This window comes from Talaromyces marneffei, chromosome 8, assembly GCF_009556855.1.
Source record: "Talaromyces marneffei chromosome 8, complete sequence".
NCBI classification, from domain to species: Eukaryota; Fungi; Ascomycota; class Eurotiomycetes; order Eurotiales; family Trichocomaceae; genus Talaromyces; species Talaromyces marneffei.
This window is the reverse complement of record NC_072355.1, coordinates 774,470-787,777: the sequence shown is the minus strand read 5'-3', so window position 1 is coordinate 787,777 and position 13,308 is coordinate 774,470. Positions and strand designations below refer to the sequence as shown.

Genomic DNA, 13,308 nt, shown 5'->3' with positions numbered 1-13,308 from the left:
TAACATAGATAACTTTTCAGATCGGTTTCATAGCATATTACAAATTCAGTGTATCATTGTAAGATATTACTAATTTGCTACCAAAGGCGCTTTTCTTCGTGTCGAGTAGAAGAATAAGAATGATAGAATATTCACGTGACACCTCCGCATGATGCGGAGTTTCGCCGACAAAAAATGTTGGATCAAGATCACCATAAGCACAACCTCCTTCACGTCCAGCAAGATGCGCAGTTCAATTCCACTAGGGATGGTGAAAAATGAGTTGCAAAAGTTGTCAATCTCAAGATGTCGCTCATGTTTGAACACCACACGATTACCTTCACGACGACGTACCGTTCATACCTCTTCCGCTGCTCAGCCATCTCCGAACCGAGTCATCTTCTCCGGAATACAACCAACGGGCATCCCTCACATAGGGAATTACTTGGGAGCTCTACGAGAATGGGTACGATTACAAAATGATGCAGGTGCCAAGGACAAGTGCATATATTCGATTGTCGATTTGCATGCTTTGACGGGGAACCAGAGCCCTCACGAATTGCGGCAAAGGAGGAAGGAGAGTTTTGCGATGTTGCTTGCCATTGGGCTTGATCCGAGAAAATCTATACTGTTCTATCAGTCTGATGTGCGTGGGGTGGTCTTAAGATAGTCTTTGGTTAGCATCTGGTTGACATGCTACAGGTTTCGGCGCACGCAGAGCTGATGTGGATTTTGAGCGCGGTGGCTTCTATGGGCTATCTCTCTCGAATGACTCAGTGGAAGGTATGCAATTCCACAACTGGGGACAAAGGTATCGAATTGCAGCTTGCTGATTTCTATAAACTAGAGTAAACTACATTTACCCGAGGATGTTGACTTGGAGAATGATACAGCAAAGTCCAAGTTGAGATTAGGGCTCTTCTCCTACCCGGTCCTGCAAGCTGCAGATATTCTTGTACATGGGTAAGCATACCATTCACTATTGTCTTCTGGATACGCTTAAGAAACTCGTCTGACTCAATTAGCGCCACTCATGTACCCGTTGGCGAAGACCAGAAACAACACATTGAATTCACACGATATACAGCTAACAGCTTCAACCACCGCTTTGATACCGACCTATTCCCGGCACCTGAAGCGCTGATATGTACGTGATTCATGATGGATTATAATGGAAAATTGTAACAGTGGTCACAGCTAACATTCTCGATTCTTTGAAACAGCTCCGGCTCGTCGTGTCATGTCTCTACGAGACCCCATCCATAAGATGTCAAAGTCGGAAGAAGATAAAAGGTCAACGATCCTTCTCAACGATACGGTAAAGGAGGTTCAACAGAAGATCAAGCAAGCAGTCACAGATTCCGAGCCCGGAATCTCGTATGATCCGGTCCGCCGACCCGGTATCTCCAACCTCATTGAAATATTGAGTCACTTGGAAGAACCCAACGGAAGAAGCTGCGAAGAGATAGCTTCGGAATTCCAATCAACAAGGATTAAAGCATTCAAGGACCATGTGGAAGCGACCATCAATGCCCATATTCAACCTATTCGCGAAAGGTTTTTGGAGATTATGAATAAGGATAATGAGGAGAACGGTTATCTTCAAGATATTGCTGAGCAGGGCGCTGTTAGAGCTCGTGAGAGCGCTAACAAAACCATGGAGACGGTTCGAGATGCCATGGGTATGTAACAATATATAGACATTGCGTCTGACAGGGCGGAATAAGGAGTATGCATGTATGATATCAAGAACTGGATGTGTAAATTAGCTACTCAAACCACGTATACTACCACGAAGCCTGTCGCATATAGTACGTAGATCGTTCTTAGATACGTAACCAAGAATCATAAGCAAATTAATCCTTACTCTATATATGTAGGTATATTGCAACTAGTATTGCATAGCAGCCACTAAAGGGTCTAAGGATCAAAGCGGAGCTGAAATAAAATGAGATGGCGCTTTTATTTCATACTGCTGTAATTATGTATTGTGTTACGGCCTTGTAATCTATGAGCTGATAATGCTGCTTCCTTCCGATTGACCGAAGAGCAATAATGAGTGGGTATCTGACCTCAAATAGTACTAGCTGTATTATACCAGTCACACAATTTCGGTGCAAACTGTGAGGGGGGATGTTGGTGGCTGACTGCAACTTTATTTACCTGGCCACGACCTGCTAGCTGACCAGGTTCTTCAATTTCCCCACGGTTCGAAGCTCAAACCCTGAACAGAGAGATTCTCACAAACAGAGGACTAAAGGCTGAAAGCACTATGCGGACATCACGATAGTAAAAGGGTTACACAAGCGCCTGTCGCACAATGGAGCTTTCATCAACCCCTTCCTCGTCAGCATCCACGTCATCCACATACGTTCGATGCACAAACAAGCATTTTGATATACCGAGCTAACAGGAAGTTTACAGTCAAAAATGGGGCGGCCCTCTGAAATCTTGGGCCTTCAAAAACCGCCAGCCCTGATAGGATCCTTTCGGGGTGTGGCATTCATATTACCTCGCAAAATGCTAAAATGGTGGTGTAGTTACGCGGCTTGGGCCCTTTATGCCACTTCGGCACTGACCGGCGGCGTTTCCAGTCCATAAATCTGACAAGGTTGTGGACGAAACCTTCTCGGATTGATTTGTTCATTTGTTCAATTGGGTTGTTACGTGCTCAAGGACGCCTGGAGGAGCCCTCCTACTCTGCAGACGACCTACTGCTATATGTTGCTATATGTGGGAATAAATAAAGATTTCTGCTGCATACGCGTATTCATCTATCATATTACGATTCTTTAAGCCTCATCTATCTTCCTTGAGTTTGACTCTCCGAACAAGCATGTCGATACAAAAATCCGCCTACCCATCACTTCATTAGTATACATGTTTCATCGCTAACATACTTTGAGATCTTCATCCGTTTTGTCCGCACAGTCAGTACGTACTGGTACATCTGAGATTATATTGGTTCTTCCATAGCATAAGCACAATGTGGCGGGATATTTTCATCATATTCCTAGTTATCCAGCCGCTACATACAGTTCAAGCGTTATCTCTCGCGAAAAGAGATCGAGCAGCTGTAGTAGCACTAGACGTCTCGCGCAATCATGTATCAGATCCGGTGGCCCGAGATATCAGAAGGAAAAGAAGTTCGACGGTCAGTCAAACGCTTAATAACGAGGTTAGTTGGGTATTCTGAGATATAGGACATTCTCAATCAATATCCGAACATTCAAGAGGAGTGAGTAATGCTGACCCGGAAGTCTAGGAAACACTATACTATTGTAATATCACATTAGGCACTCCCGCACAGAGCTTACGGTTGACACTGGATACTGGAAGCAGTGATTTATGGTGCAATACACCCAATTCTACCCTCTGCAGTAGTAAATCGGATCAATGCGCTTCCGCCGGCACATATGATCCGACCTCATCGTCCAGTTACAAATACCTTTCCTCCAATTTCAACATCTCCTATGTCGATGGCACTGGTGCCGCAGGAGATTATGTTACGGATACTTTGACCATCGCTGGAGCAACCGTTTCGTCTTTTCAGTTCGGGGTGGGATACTCGTCGTCATCAAATGGTGAGTACACACTCGATCAAAATAATACCAGTGCAGACATCGTAGCTGACTTCTGTCTGACCAGTGGGTGTACTCGGAATTGGTTACACATCGGATGAATTTCAAGTCAGCCGAGACGGAGAGGCGGCCTATGCAAACCTCCCATTAGAGCTGGTCAATCGCGGCCTTATTAACTCCAATGCATATAGTCTGTGGCTCAACGACCTTGACTCCAACACCGGATCTATACTTTTTGGAGGAGTGGACAGTGGAAAATATATCGGCGAGCTTAAGACACTACCGATCCAGAAAGAATACGGAGATTATGCAGAGTTTCTCATCATCATGACTGGGGTTGCGCTACAAACCAATTCTGGTGACCATTCATACAGCTCTGATGAGCTTCCAGCCACAGTTTTATTGGATTCTGGAACTAGTCTGACCTATCTTCCAGATAATATCGTGAAGGATATCTACAACGACCTGGGAGTGGTATATGAGTCTTCAACGGGAACGGGTTACGTCCCTTGCAGTATGATGAATGAGAATATCAACATAACCTACACCTTCACAAGTCCGTCAATACCAGTCGGTATTAGCGAACTCGTCGTAGAGGACGGATCCGGTTTGACATTCAATGACGGTACTCCTGTATGCGTTTTTGGCATTGCGCCTGCCGGCGACAGCACTGCCACCTTGGGAGATACGTTCCTTCGCAGTGCTTATGTTGTCTATGACTTAGCGAATAACGAGATATCATTGGCTCCGACGAGGTTCAATTCGACTGAAGAGAATATCCTGGAGATCACGAATGGGATATCGGCTGTCCCTGGGGCTACTGCTGTGGCCAACCCTGTGACTACCGCCGCCACAGGCACTGGCGCAGTCTGGACTGTCTCGGCAACTTCGGTCACAAGTGCCTCGAAGTCGGGCACTTCACGAAGTATGGTTTCGCATGTACCTGGTCATTTTGCGCTTGGGGCTGCGGGGGCGGGTCTCCTGCTAGCATTGTATAGTTATAGATATTAGATGGCAATTATGATAATTTTATCCACTTTGTAACAAGACTCTTATACATAAAGGCATAGAAACTCTTCCCAGGTGCTTAATAAGGCTATAATCTGTTTACCTATACAGAGACCTGACATGATCCCTAGAACAAAAAAGGGTGGCATTGTCGTTGGCGTTGGCATTGCTACTTCTCCTTGATATAATCATCCTTTACTGGATCAACCTGCCTCTTTGCTTGAGGCACAAAGTTCAAATACACGACAAATATAGCTGCAGCACTCCACAGAGCAACGATGGTGCTGTAGGACCAAGGCTGGCCGCGACTCACAGCAGCAGCATGCTGTGCAAAGGGGGCAAACGCACCACCACCGATACTTGCAGCCAAGAGAGATGCAGCTGTCTTTGCATGTTGCGCTGTTCCACGCACTGAAATTGCAAACAGGATAGGAAAGATGCCACTGGCGAAAAGGAAGACCATCATAGCCATGACAACAGCAGTCTGTCCGGTCGTATATATGCAAAGAGCCCCAAAGACTATTGACGCAATATACAAGATAAACAACGTCCATCGAGGCTTCAATAATTTCCACATAATGAACGCCGTTGCAAGACGCCCAATGGTCCATACCGTAGAGCCGACGGCTCCAAGATCGTTTGATGAGACACTTGAGCTTATAGTCGGAAATTATTTTGTTAATCAAAGCCGTTCTCCTAGTGGGATGTCTTCAAGCCTACCTCGGGTCAGAATATGTCACATAATCCACAAAATTGACAAGATGTGCTTCTTGTCCTGCAACGTAGAAGAACATTGACCAAACTCCCAATCCAAATGTAACGTTACAGGTCCGGTATTTCAGGACCTTGGCTCTGTTTTCAGGACGTTGAGCAGCCACCCGTCTCAGATCGTCATTCGGAGCTTCAGGCAGTGGCAGGTAATAGAAGACAACGGAGAGAAGGACGGCAACAAAGGCGATAGCCAGATATGTCCACTGCGCATTGACTACTTCTGCAACGTCCTTGGGGTTCTTGTATAAGGCCTTCTGTGCCAACTCTGTAGCACAAATATCACCAATACCTTGGAAAGACTGCGCGACACATAATCGTACCTCGGAATATTCGAGCGGTCCACAAATGGCTATAAAAAGGTTTGCCGTCGTCTCCAGTAGAGCGAGTCCAGATCCGACCACGATATTAGATACAACAAACGTTGGCAGAGATCCTCGAACCGCTGACGGCCAGAAAATAAGTGCACCGCAAGCGTAAATGTAAAGACCAGCAATCAGAGTACCCGCAAAGCCCAGTTTCTTCAGAAGGGGTCGACCTAGTAAGATGCCTCCTGCCATATAGCCTCCGAAATACGCTGCATGGAGCCCTCTTGTTTGCCATGGGCTTAATTGGGTAAGAGATCCGAATCTGATATTGAGAACATTGATGAGGCCATATGCAAATCCCCACAAGAAGAAGAGCGTGGTAAGTAGAACGTTAGGCGGGACAGATTCCTTCACATTCAGCCTCAGCATCGATGCCGGTCTTCTGTTAAGTACGTTGATGATCGGCGGTTCCTCCTCCTTCTGGAATGGGTCAGTGGTGCCTCTTGTGGCCGCTTGTTCAACTTCTGCCTCTGCCTCTGTACGAGATGTGATGACATCCATCAACTCTCCGGCAACGGCTTCACCCCTGCTTGGGACCTGTTGGGATCCTTCCAAAGTCCCCTCCTCGATTTCAGACTTTTCCCTTGGGTTCCGGAGCAGAGATGGGCTGAATCGAGCAGCGAGAGGTCTCAAGGTTGGGACACAAGCGCAGATTAAAGTCATGTTAACTTCCACAGTGGACCACATGAATGCAAATGGGAATCTCCCTATTTTAGAAGTTAGCCCTTTGGTGTGCTTAGGCAGAACTGAAGGGATATAGCTGCTTGGGCATACATGTGTAATCTTCGTCGCCAACCGTTCCTACACTGGCTCCGTGATGCAGTCGAAGCTGGACTACGGCGTTGTGCTCGAGGAAGGCCATACGAGTGAGATCCACCAGAATCACAAAAATGGCGAGGCTAAAAGTGAACACCAGTATCACCTTTTGTCGGAAGGGCAATGTCATGCGCGTCAAAAGCGGGATAGGAAGCAACAAGATTGCAAAATCCGTGATGATATTGTATGGGGATGAAGCTAGAAAAGATGCAAAAATGCCTTCGCAGTGTCCTTCTTGAGTCCCAAACCTGAATGCGGCGGACAGTGGATGACAGTGAAATATCTGTTCCAGTATCAAGGCCATACCCACAACAGCAACCACGAAAAGTGTTGCGTAATTCACGAAATGAAACACCTTCCGACCATGGGTCAGAGAGAGGAAGAAGGTGAGAATGGAGCTTTTTGCAGCTGTAGATGCTGAGTCCTACATGGTTTGTAAGCTCATATCACACATAGGACATCCAAAACAGTTGGCAACCCAACCCACATAGAAAATCACGAATGTATATGTCGCTTTGTTGAGCGGGACTTCATCCTCTGGGGCAATTTCATATGCATGGAGCCCCAAGCCTTTCCCAAGTGCAAAGAATATGCAAACTGCCATACCCATATCAAAGAACTGTTTCGGATGGTAGTTAGTAGAGCATCATTTTGTTTTCCCATGTGGTTGTATTACCCATGCTAGAAGCATCAAATAATCGGCAAATCTCAACTTCTTTACCACAAAAATACATGAACACAGGTAAAAGCCCACGAAGACGCTGCCGAAAAAGAAGACAAGAATCGACACCGGCAGGATGATCCTTTGGTAATGGTTCATCCTTGGGGTTTGATATGGTCTGTATGGGTATGACTCATGGCGAAAGTTGATCAAAGTCAAAGAACAAGATGCCAAAAGTGCCTCGTGATGGCAAGGTGAATCTCAAGAGGCATGCTATAATGACGAAACATACCCGATGGCGACGGCGGCGCTAGAGGCAATGTAATGCTACGACGATATGATTATGTCAATACAGGAGTGTGGTGGCGCGGAGCCTACTTAAATTGAAGAGGCAAGGCACCCCCCGCGGGCAAGCAGGCTATTCTACCGATTGTTTAGAAGCCCTAATTTGGAAAAATTTCCCAAAACGGCAATCTAAGATTACAATTCATGTTTTTGCTATCCACTTGTTGAAGCCTTTACACTATAACCTGCTCGCAGCTCACGGGATTATTCACACGTTACACTCCAGTCAACTCAAATAGGACCCTGTAGGCAAAAATTTCTTGACCACTGCCCAAGATACCCTGATATCCAAATCCAAGTTCACACGAAGTTTAACCTTGTCGAGACTGGTAGTTTAGACACTGCGCATCATATTAGAAGATTCTAACGTTCTCCGAGAATTCATATATCACTTCACCCCTTCTTCGAGGACAGTGGTCTGAATATGTAGTGCAAAGTACCGATCAAAGCAAACAGCTGATCAAATCTACAGGTGTCGCAGATAGCAGTAGACGGGTTAACTCACAGGGCTCTATGCCTGGCGCATAATCAACAACCTCACCATTGCATGTGGATGGCCAACAATACAACGGTTACGGAGTAACATCAACATGTTTCCCATGCTCTCCTTCTAGGTGGACCTCCCAGGACGCATAAGCGGCGCCATAACTCTAGTACCATCTAGTCGATATATTCGAATCTCGGTTTCTGATACAGAGGCTTTCTTAACGCAGGTCGAATCTATAATATAACGGAGACTGACTAACGAAGTCTTCTAGGAACTCCTAGGTGCGGCAGTTGTTGATCTAATCCAAACAGAGAGTATGTCATAAGCATATCCAGGCGGCTCTAGTAGTCGTGATGCCATTAATCTTTCGCCTCGGGGACTAGGCTTTGCTCCTTCATCATTACACATGGTAGATTTTGCTTGTGTATTGATCGTCTACTGGAATATGATCGAACATTTTCTTCATATGACGTTGATCAACGGTCAAATGGCAACTTATCTCATGGCAATCTCTCTATGATGACTGCCCGAGCGCCCCCATCATCGTCATTCACAGTATAACAATCATCCCAAATGTACACACGTTGCTTAGCAATGTCCCCAACTTTCTCAAATAGGGCGCGTGCCATTGTCACAACACGCTGGGCCTGTTCCAAGTCACCGCATTCTAACACAGTAACCTTCACACATAGTTGATCTACGAGAGACAACAACACTGCGTAAAAAATATCCTCACGGGCTACATATTCAAAACCCGAGTCTTGCCAGATCGAAGAGTCAACGACTGGAGGTACAAGAGCCTTGATTGGCTCATACCTCCGAACGCTTCGAGTAGTTGTTCCATTAATGAGGTTAGATGGAGATATGTAAGGTGGGTTCGATATGAGGACATCCCACGTGTTGTTGGTGCTACTTGCATGGAAGTGGCTTTGCAGAGTACCCATCAATGATGAGTTGCCCGATTGGATCGAATGTAAGATGTCGAACTTGATAAAGTAAACTTCGTTTTCTGCCCGGGAAGAAAGGAGACCGCGCCGGATATTGTGTAATTTGTTCTTCTGACTCAGCTTGATAGCTTGCGGGTCCACATCAATTCCAACTATGGTAAGGTCTTTGATATCGGACGCAAGAAGCGAGTGAAGGAGCAATGAGATGCAGCCACTGCCACTGCATAAATCAAGGATACGTAAAGATTTTCTGAAGTCTTTGGCATAGGGGCCTTTCATTATAATATCTCGCGCATGGGACGTATAAGACTCGGTTTCGGCACTACAATGAATGTGAAGTTAGTTTTTTTTAGGATAAACAGGAGCTGTGGTCTAGTGTCTCGCAAAAAAAAGAACCGACCGTGGTATCAAGACCCCTCTCTGACAAAGTATTTCGAGGTCTCCGAAAGGCTGATCACCTAGTATATACTGGAGAGGCTTTCCCCTGCCGCGACCTGCACACATCCTCCTTAGTTCTTGTTGCCATGTTCGCCTGGAATGGCCAACATGTCGTCCCTCGGGAGATGCCTCCGTATTTAAGACTCTGGCGACGGCACCCTCAGATAGCCACCGTAATTCGTTCCGCGCATGCTCGAGAGTCCGGCACTCTTTGATGAGGTCAACCAGCAAAGGATTTTCCTTGTAGGCTTGCAAGATTAGTTTTGTGGGAAGTCTTGGCATGAGTCTTGAAGTATAATCGAAAACCTAGGGTGGTGGTAGCAACAACTGCTTGCTGGAGATCTTTGCTTTTGAAGTGAAACCCCGAGACTGTTATGTATTAGAATTTCCCCATGGTGATGATGGCGTGTCACGGATATCTGGGAGTAGGTGGGGCCGCATTTGTTATGGATCCGCCTCAGGTAAAATAACTAGTTAAGTTAACTATGTGTTACAGTTTACAAATCAACCTGCATGACGCTAAAAGACACTATAACAAAGAAGGAAAGGACAATTTTGGAATGAGCTTGTACTGGATTAACTGAGGACCAGTCACTGGCAATAAGTGAAATCAGGATACGACGGTATAGGACACGCACTGAGGTCACGTGAAGATATGAAAGATATACCGTTATCTCAGATAAGATAAGGGTATACCCGTGCCGATAGCGCGCACCTCACACCGCGAAGCGGGTGAGGGTGCGCGTCACATAAGTGAAATTGTCACATAAGTGATATTTCTGATATTTCAAACTCCCCGTGTCATTACAAACCCCCAAAACACCACCAAAATGCCGTCAGATAAATACGAAGAAGAGGAAAAGAGGATCTCAGAGGCCTTAGAGATACTTAGGAAAAATCCGAAGCAAAAAATCAAGCCTTTGGCGCGCCAATTCGGTGTGGATTACCGACGGCTCCGGCGACGTGTGTTAGGCGGCACTTCTCAACTAAACCGACAACCAGCGCATAAGCGATTGACGGACGATCAAGAACGCGCTATAATTCTATGGATGAATGATCTAGATGACAGAGGAATCCCTCCAAGCGTCCGCATGATAAAGAATTACGCCGAAAAAGTGCATCAAAATATGCACCCCAACGCGGATAGTCTCCCTCAACTCGGAGATCGTTGGGTCTATCGCTTTCTTAAACGACTAGGCAACGAATACGTTAAAGTGAAGCAAAAGACTATCGATCCGAAACGGCATATTGCTGAGGACCCAGCTGTCATACAGACCTGGTTTGACCGTCTAGAAATCGCAATACAAAACTATAAGATCACACCTTCTAATATTTGGAATTTTGACGAATCTGGCTTCCAAATTGGACAAGGAGGAGATGAAGAAGTTATAACAAGATATCCAGATGCTTTAAGAGAGATTCCAAGCTCTTCTTCACGAGAATTAGTCTCTACAATCGAGGGTATAAGCGCTACTGGGAATAAGATTCCTCCAATGCTTATTTTTACTGGAAAGGCCATTCCTGAGAGCTGGTTTAAATATCTAAAAGAGGAGGACTGGCTTATCACTATAGGTGATAAAGGTTATTCAAATGATACGATTGCATATGAATGGCTTCAACATTTCGATAAACACACGAGAGAACAAGCAGGAAACAATTTTCGCCTACTTTTTATGGATAATCATGATGCTCATATTACGAGTGAGTTCTTATCCTATTGCGACAAATATAAGATCCTTGCTATAGCTTTTCCACCTCATACAACGCATATTTTACAGCCTCTAGATGGGTTACCGTTTATGCAATATAAACGTATCCATAGAAGGGCTATTAATGACCAAGCGCACCTAGGAGGCTATTTTTACGATAAGATTGATTTTTTAGCCAATATTGCTCGTGTACGTGCTGAGGCTCTTACTCCACGAGTTATCCGGAACGGATTTTCTGCGCGTGGGCTTTGGCCTCTTGATCCAGAGCTAATTGTTGGTCCTTTGATTCAAAAATCTGATCTTCAAGAAGGGCAGGAGTTGCAAATTTATGATGGCACCGAGGAGCCTGATATTGCGAGTTCACCTACAAATGCTTCATTTTCTCCGCCAACTACTGCGTACAAGCTTCAAAGATCAATTAAGAAGGTTGACACCCAGCTAAATGAGATATCTGATGCAATTCCTGGTATCCGGAGGAGTCTAAAAAAGATTTTCGACGGCAGCCTTACGCAGGCCGATATCAAAGATCAACAACAGGCTCAAATTGAGCGCCTCCAAACGCTCAATGCACGCAAATCCGCTAAAAAAAGCAAGCGCCAGGTGCAGGTTGGGGGCATCCTCACCGTAAAAGATGCGAATAGAGCCATTAAAAAGCGTGCTACAGCTGAAGAAAAGAAGGCTGAGAGAAAGAGGCTTAAAGCGCTCCGGGAGGCACCTTTGGGATCACTGCCTCCCCCGCTTACAGCAAGTGACGAGGTGGCAATTGATCGTAATATTATATTGAATTTGGTTGAGCAGGTTTACCCAAGGCGCTCAGATCCAAATTTAATTCATTGGGTTGAGGAGAATATATAAATTTGTTAGCAATTTCCATACAAAATATCACTTATGTGACAATTTCACTTATGTGACACGCACCCTCACCCGCTTCGCGGTGTGAGGTGCGCGCTAGCGGCACGGGTACGAAAGAACAAGATATCATTGGAAGATATCGCATACTTTATACTCACAACTTTAAGGAGTATATGATATACGGTATACAGAACTAGGCGGACTGGATATATAAGGATACTCATTCACCATTATATATTTAGTTCTTTATAGCTCTCTAATCTAAGTTACTTGATATTAGACTTTGAATAGTGAGAGTTAGTAAGGTATTAGGCTATATAGAAGATCTCTTCTATCTTAGTTATATTTATATATTAATCAAATTTAAAGTCTATATAGAGCACTACATGTTACGAATCAACCTGCATGACGCTAAATTATACTATGACCAGAAAGGAAAGATCGCTTTGGAATTGCGAGCGTATGAACCATACGATGACAGAACCAGTGGAAGGATGTCAGGATGGGACACCTCGGTATGGAACACGCACCAAGTCACGTGAAGATACGAATCATATACCATTATTCGGATTGATAACGAATAGGGAAAACAACACGATATTATTGGAAGGATATCGTATACTTTATACTTGCTATTTCTAAAGTATACGATATACGATATACAGAACTAGGAGGACTGGATATATAAGGACGCTCATTCATCATCATGTATTTAGTTCTTCATAGCTCTTTAATCTAAGTCACTTGATATTAGACTTTGACAGCGAGAGTCAGCAAGGCATTCTAACTCGTACGGGCACCCGGCTGTATGGGGGATCTCTTCTATCTTAGTTACGTTTAAGACTTCCAGACACCAGTTCGACTATTGTTACTTTGTTTACTCAAGTTACTTTATCTTCTGCGACTCAAGGAACCTTTGTGTGGTTCAACCAAGCCTAGCGTACCTCGACACAACACTGTTTAACTAAGGTGGATCCAGGTCCGTGACACTACAGGCTATGACAGACTCGGTTGTAGCCTTGGCTAGGTCCCGGGGCCCTAAGGGCCTCGGGGCCTCTGTCCCTAACAGTCTCGGGCATTACACAAATCCAGGCGCTCATCTCGCCCCTATACGGCGTATTCGCCAAGGGGCCTTCGGGCATGCTTATAGGCCACATGCCTATAAGGAGCCCTCATAGTCTCAAGCATAAGGGCACTTCTAGCGGCCACTAGGCCGAGCTAGGGTGCCCGTCCCCCTATCCAACCCCCGTATCCTCCCAGTCTCGCAGGGCTTCCCAACCCCAATGATCACCAAGCTCGGCTTCTCTAGCGGCTTGCTCCTTATCCCGGAATAGGTTGGCACTGGCTAC

The 13,308-nt window shown here is 45.4% G+C and overlaps 5 protein-coding genes across 5 annotated transcripts; 3 read left to right on the top strand and 2 right to left on the bottom strand.

Annotated features, from left to right (window-relative positions):
• Window positions 1–151: 151 nt before the first annotated feature.
• Window positions 152–1,669, top strand: EYB26_009620 (uncharacterized protein; the record flags this gene model as incomplete). The annotated part of the gene is made up of 5 exons (XM_054268867.1): window positions 152–625; window positions 682–762; window positions 827–942; window positions 1,005–1,126; window positions 1,203–1,669. 5 exons carry the CDS (start codon window positions 152–154, stop codon window positions 1,667–1,669), a joined length of 1,260 nt encoding a protein of 419 aa, XP_054124842.1.
• A 630-nt stretch (window positions 1,670–2,299) lies between these two features.
• On the top strand, window positions 2,300–2,580 carry EYB26_009619 (uncharacterized protein; the record flags this gene model as incomplete). The annotated part of the gene is made up of 2 exons (XM_054268866.1): window positions 2,300–2,350; window positions 2,404–2,580. The coding sequence occupies 2 exons, from the start codon at window positions 2,300–2,302 to the stop codon at window positions 2,578–2,580; spliced, it is 228 nt and encodes a 75-aa protein (XP_054124841.1).
• Window positions 2,581–2,965: 385 nt separating this feature from the next.
• On the top strand, window positions 2,966–4,571 carry EYB26_009618 (uncharacterized protein; the record flags this gene model as incomplete). The annotated part of the gene is made up of 3 exons (XM_054268865.1): window positions 2,966–3,157; window positions 3,245–3,563; window positions 3,628–4,571. 3 exons carry the CDS (start codon window positions 2,966–2,968, stop codon window positions 4,569–4,571), a joined length of 1,455 nt encoding a protein of 484 aa, XP_054124840.1.
• A 166-nt stretch (window positions 4,572–4,737) lies between these two features.
• EYB26_009617 (uncharacterized protein) lies at window positions 4,738–7,130 on the bottom strand (the record flags this gene model as incomplete). Its single annotated transcript, XM_054268864.1, has 4 exons — window positions 4,738–5,224; window positions 5,289–6,411; window positions 6,479–6,944; window positions 7,008–7,130. The coding sequence occupies 4 exons, from the start codon at window positions 7,128–7,130 to the stop codon at window positions 4,738–4,740; spliced, it is 2,199 nt and encodes a 732-aa protein (XP_054124839.1).
• Window positions 7,131–8,513: 1,383 nt separating this feature from the next.
• Window positions 8,514–9,680, bottom strand: EYB26_009616 (uncharacterized protein; the record flags this gene model as incomplete). Its single annotated transcript, XM_054268863.1, has 2 exons — window positions 8,514–9,282; window positions 9,361–9,680. The coding sequence occupies 2 exons, from the start codon at window positions 9,678–9,680 to the stop codon at window positions 8,514–8,516; spliced, it is 1,089 nt and encodes a 362-aa protein (XP_054124838.1).
• Window positions 9,681–13,308: the final 3,628 nt, after the last annotated feature.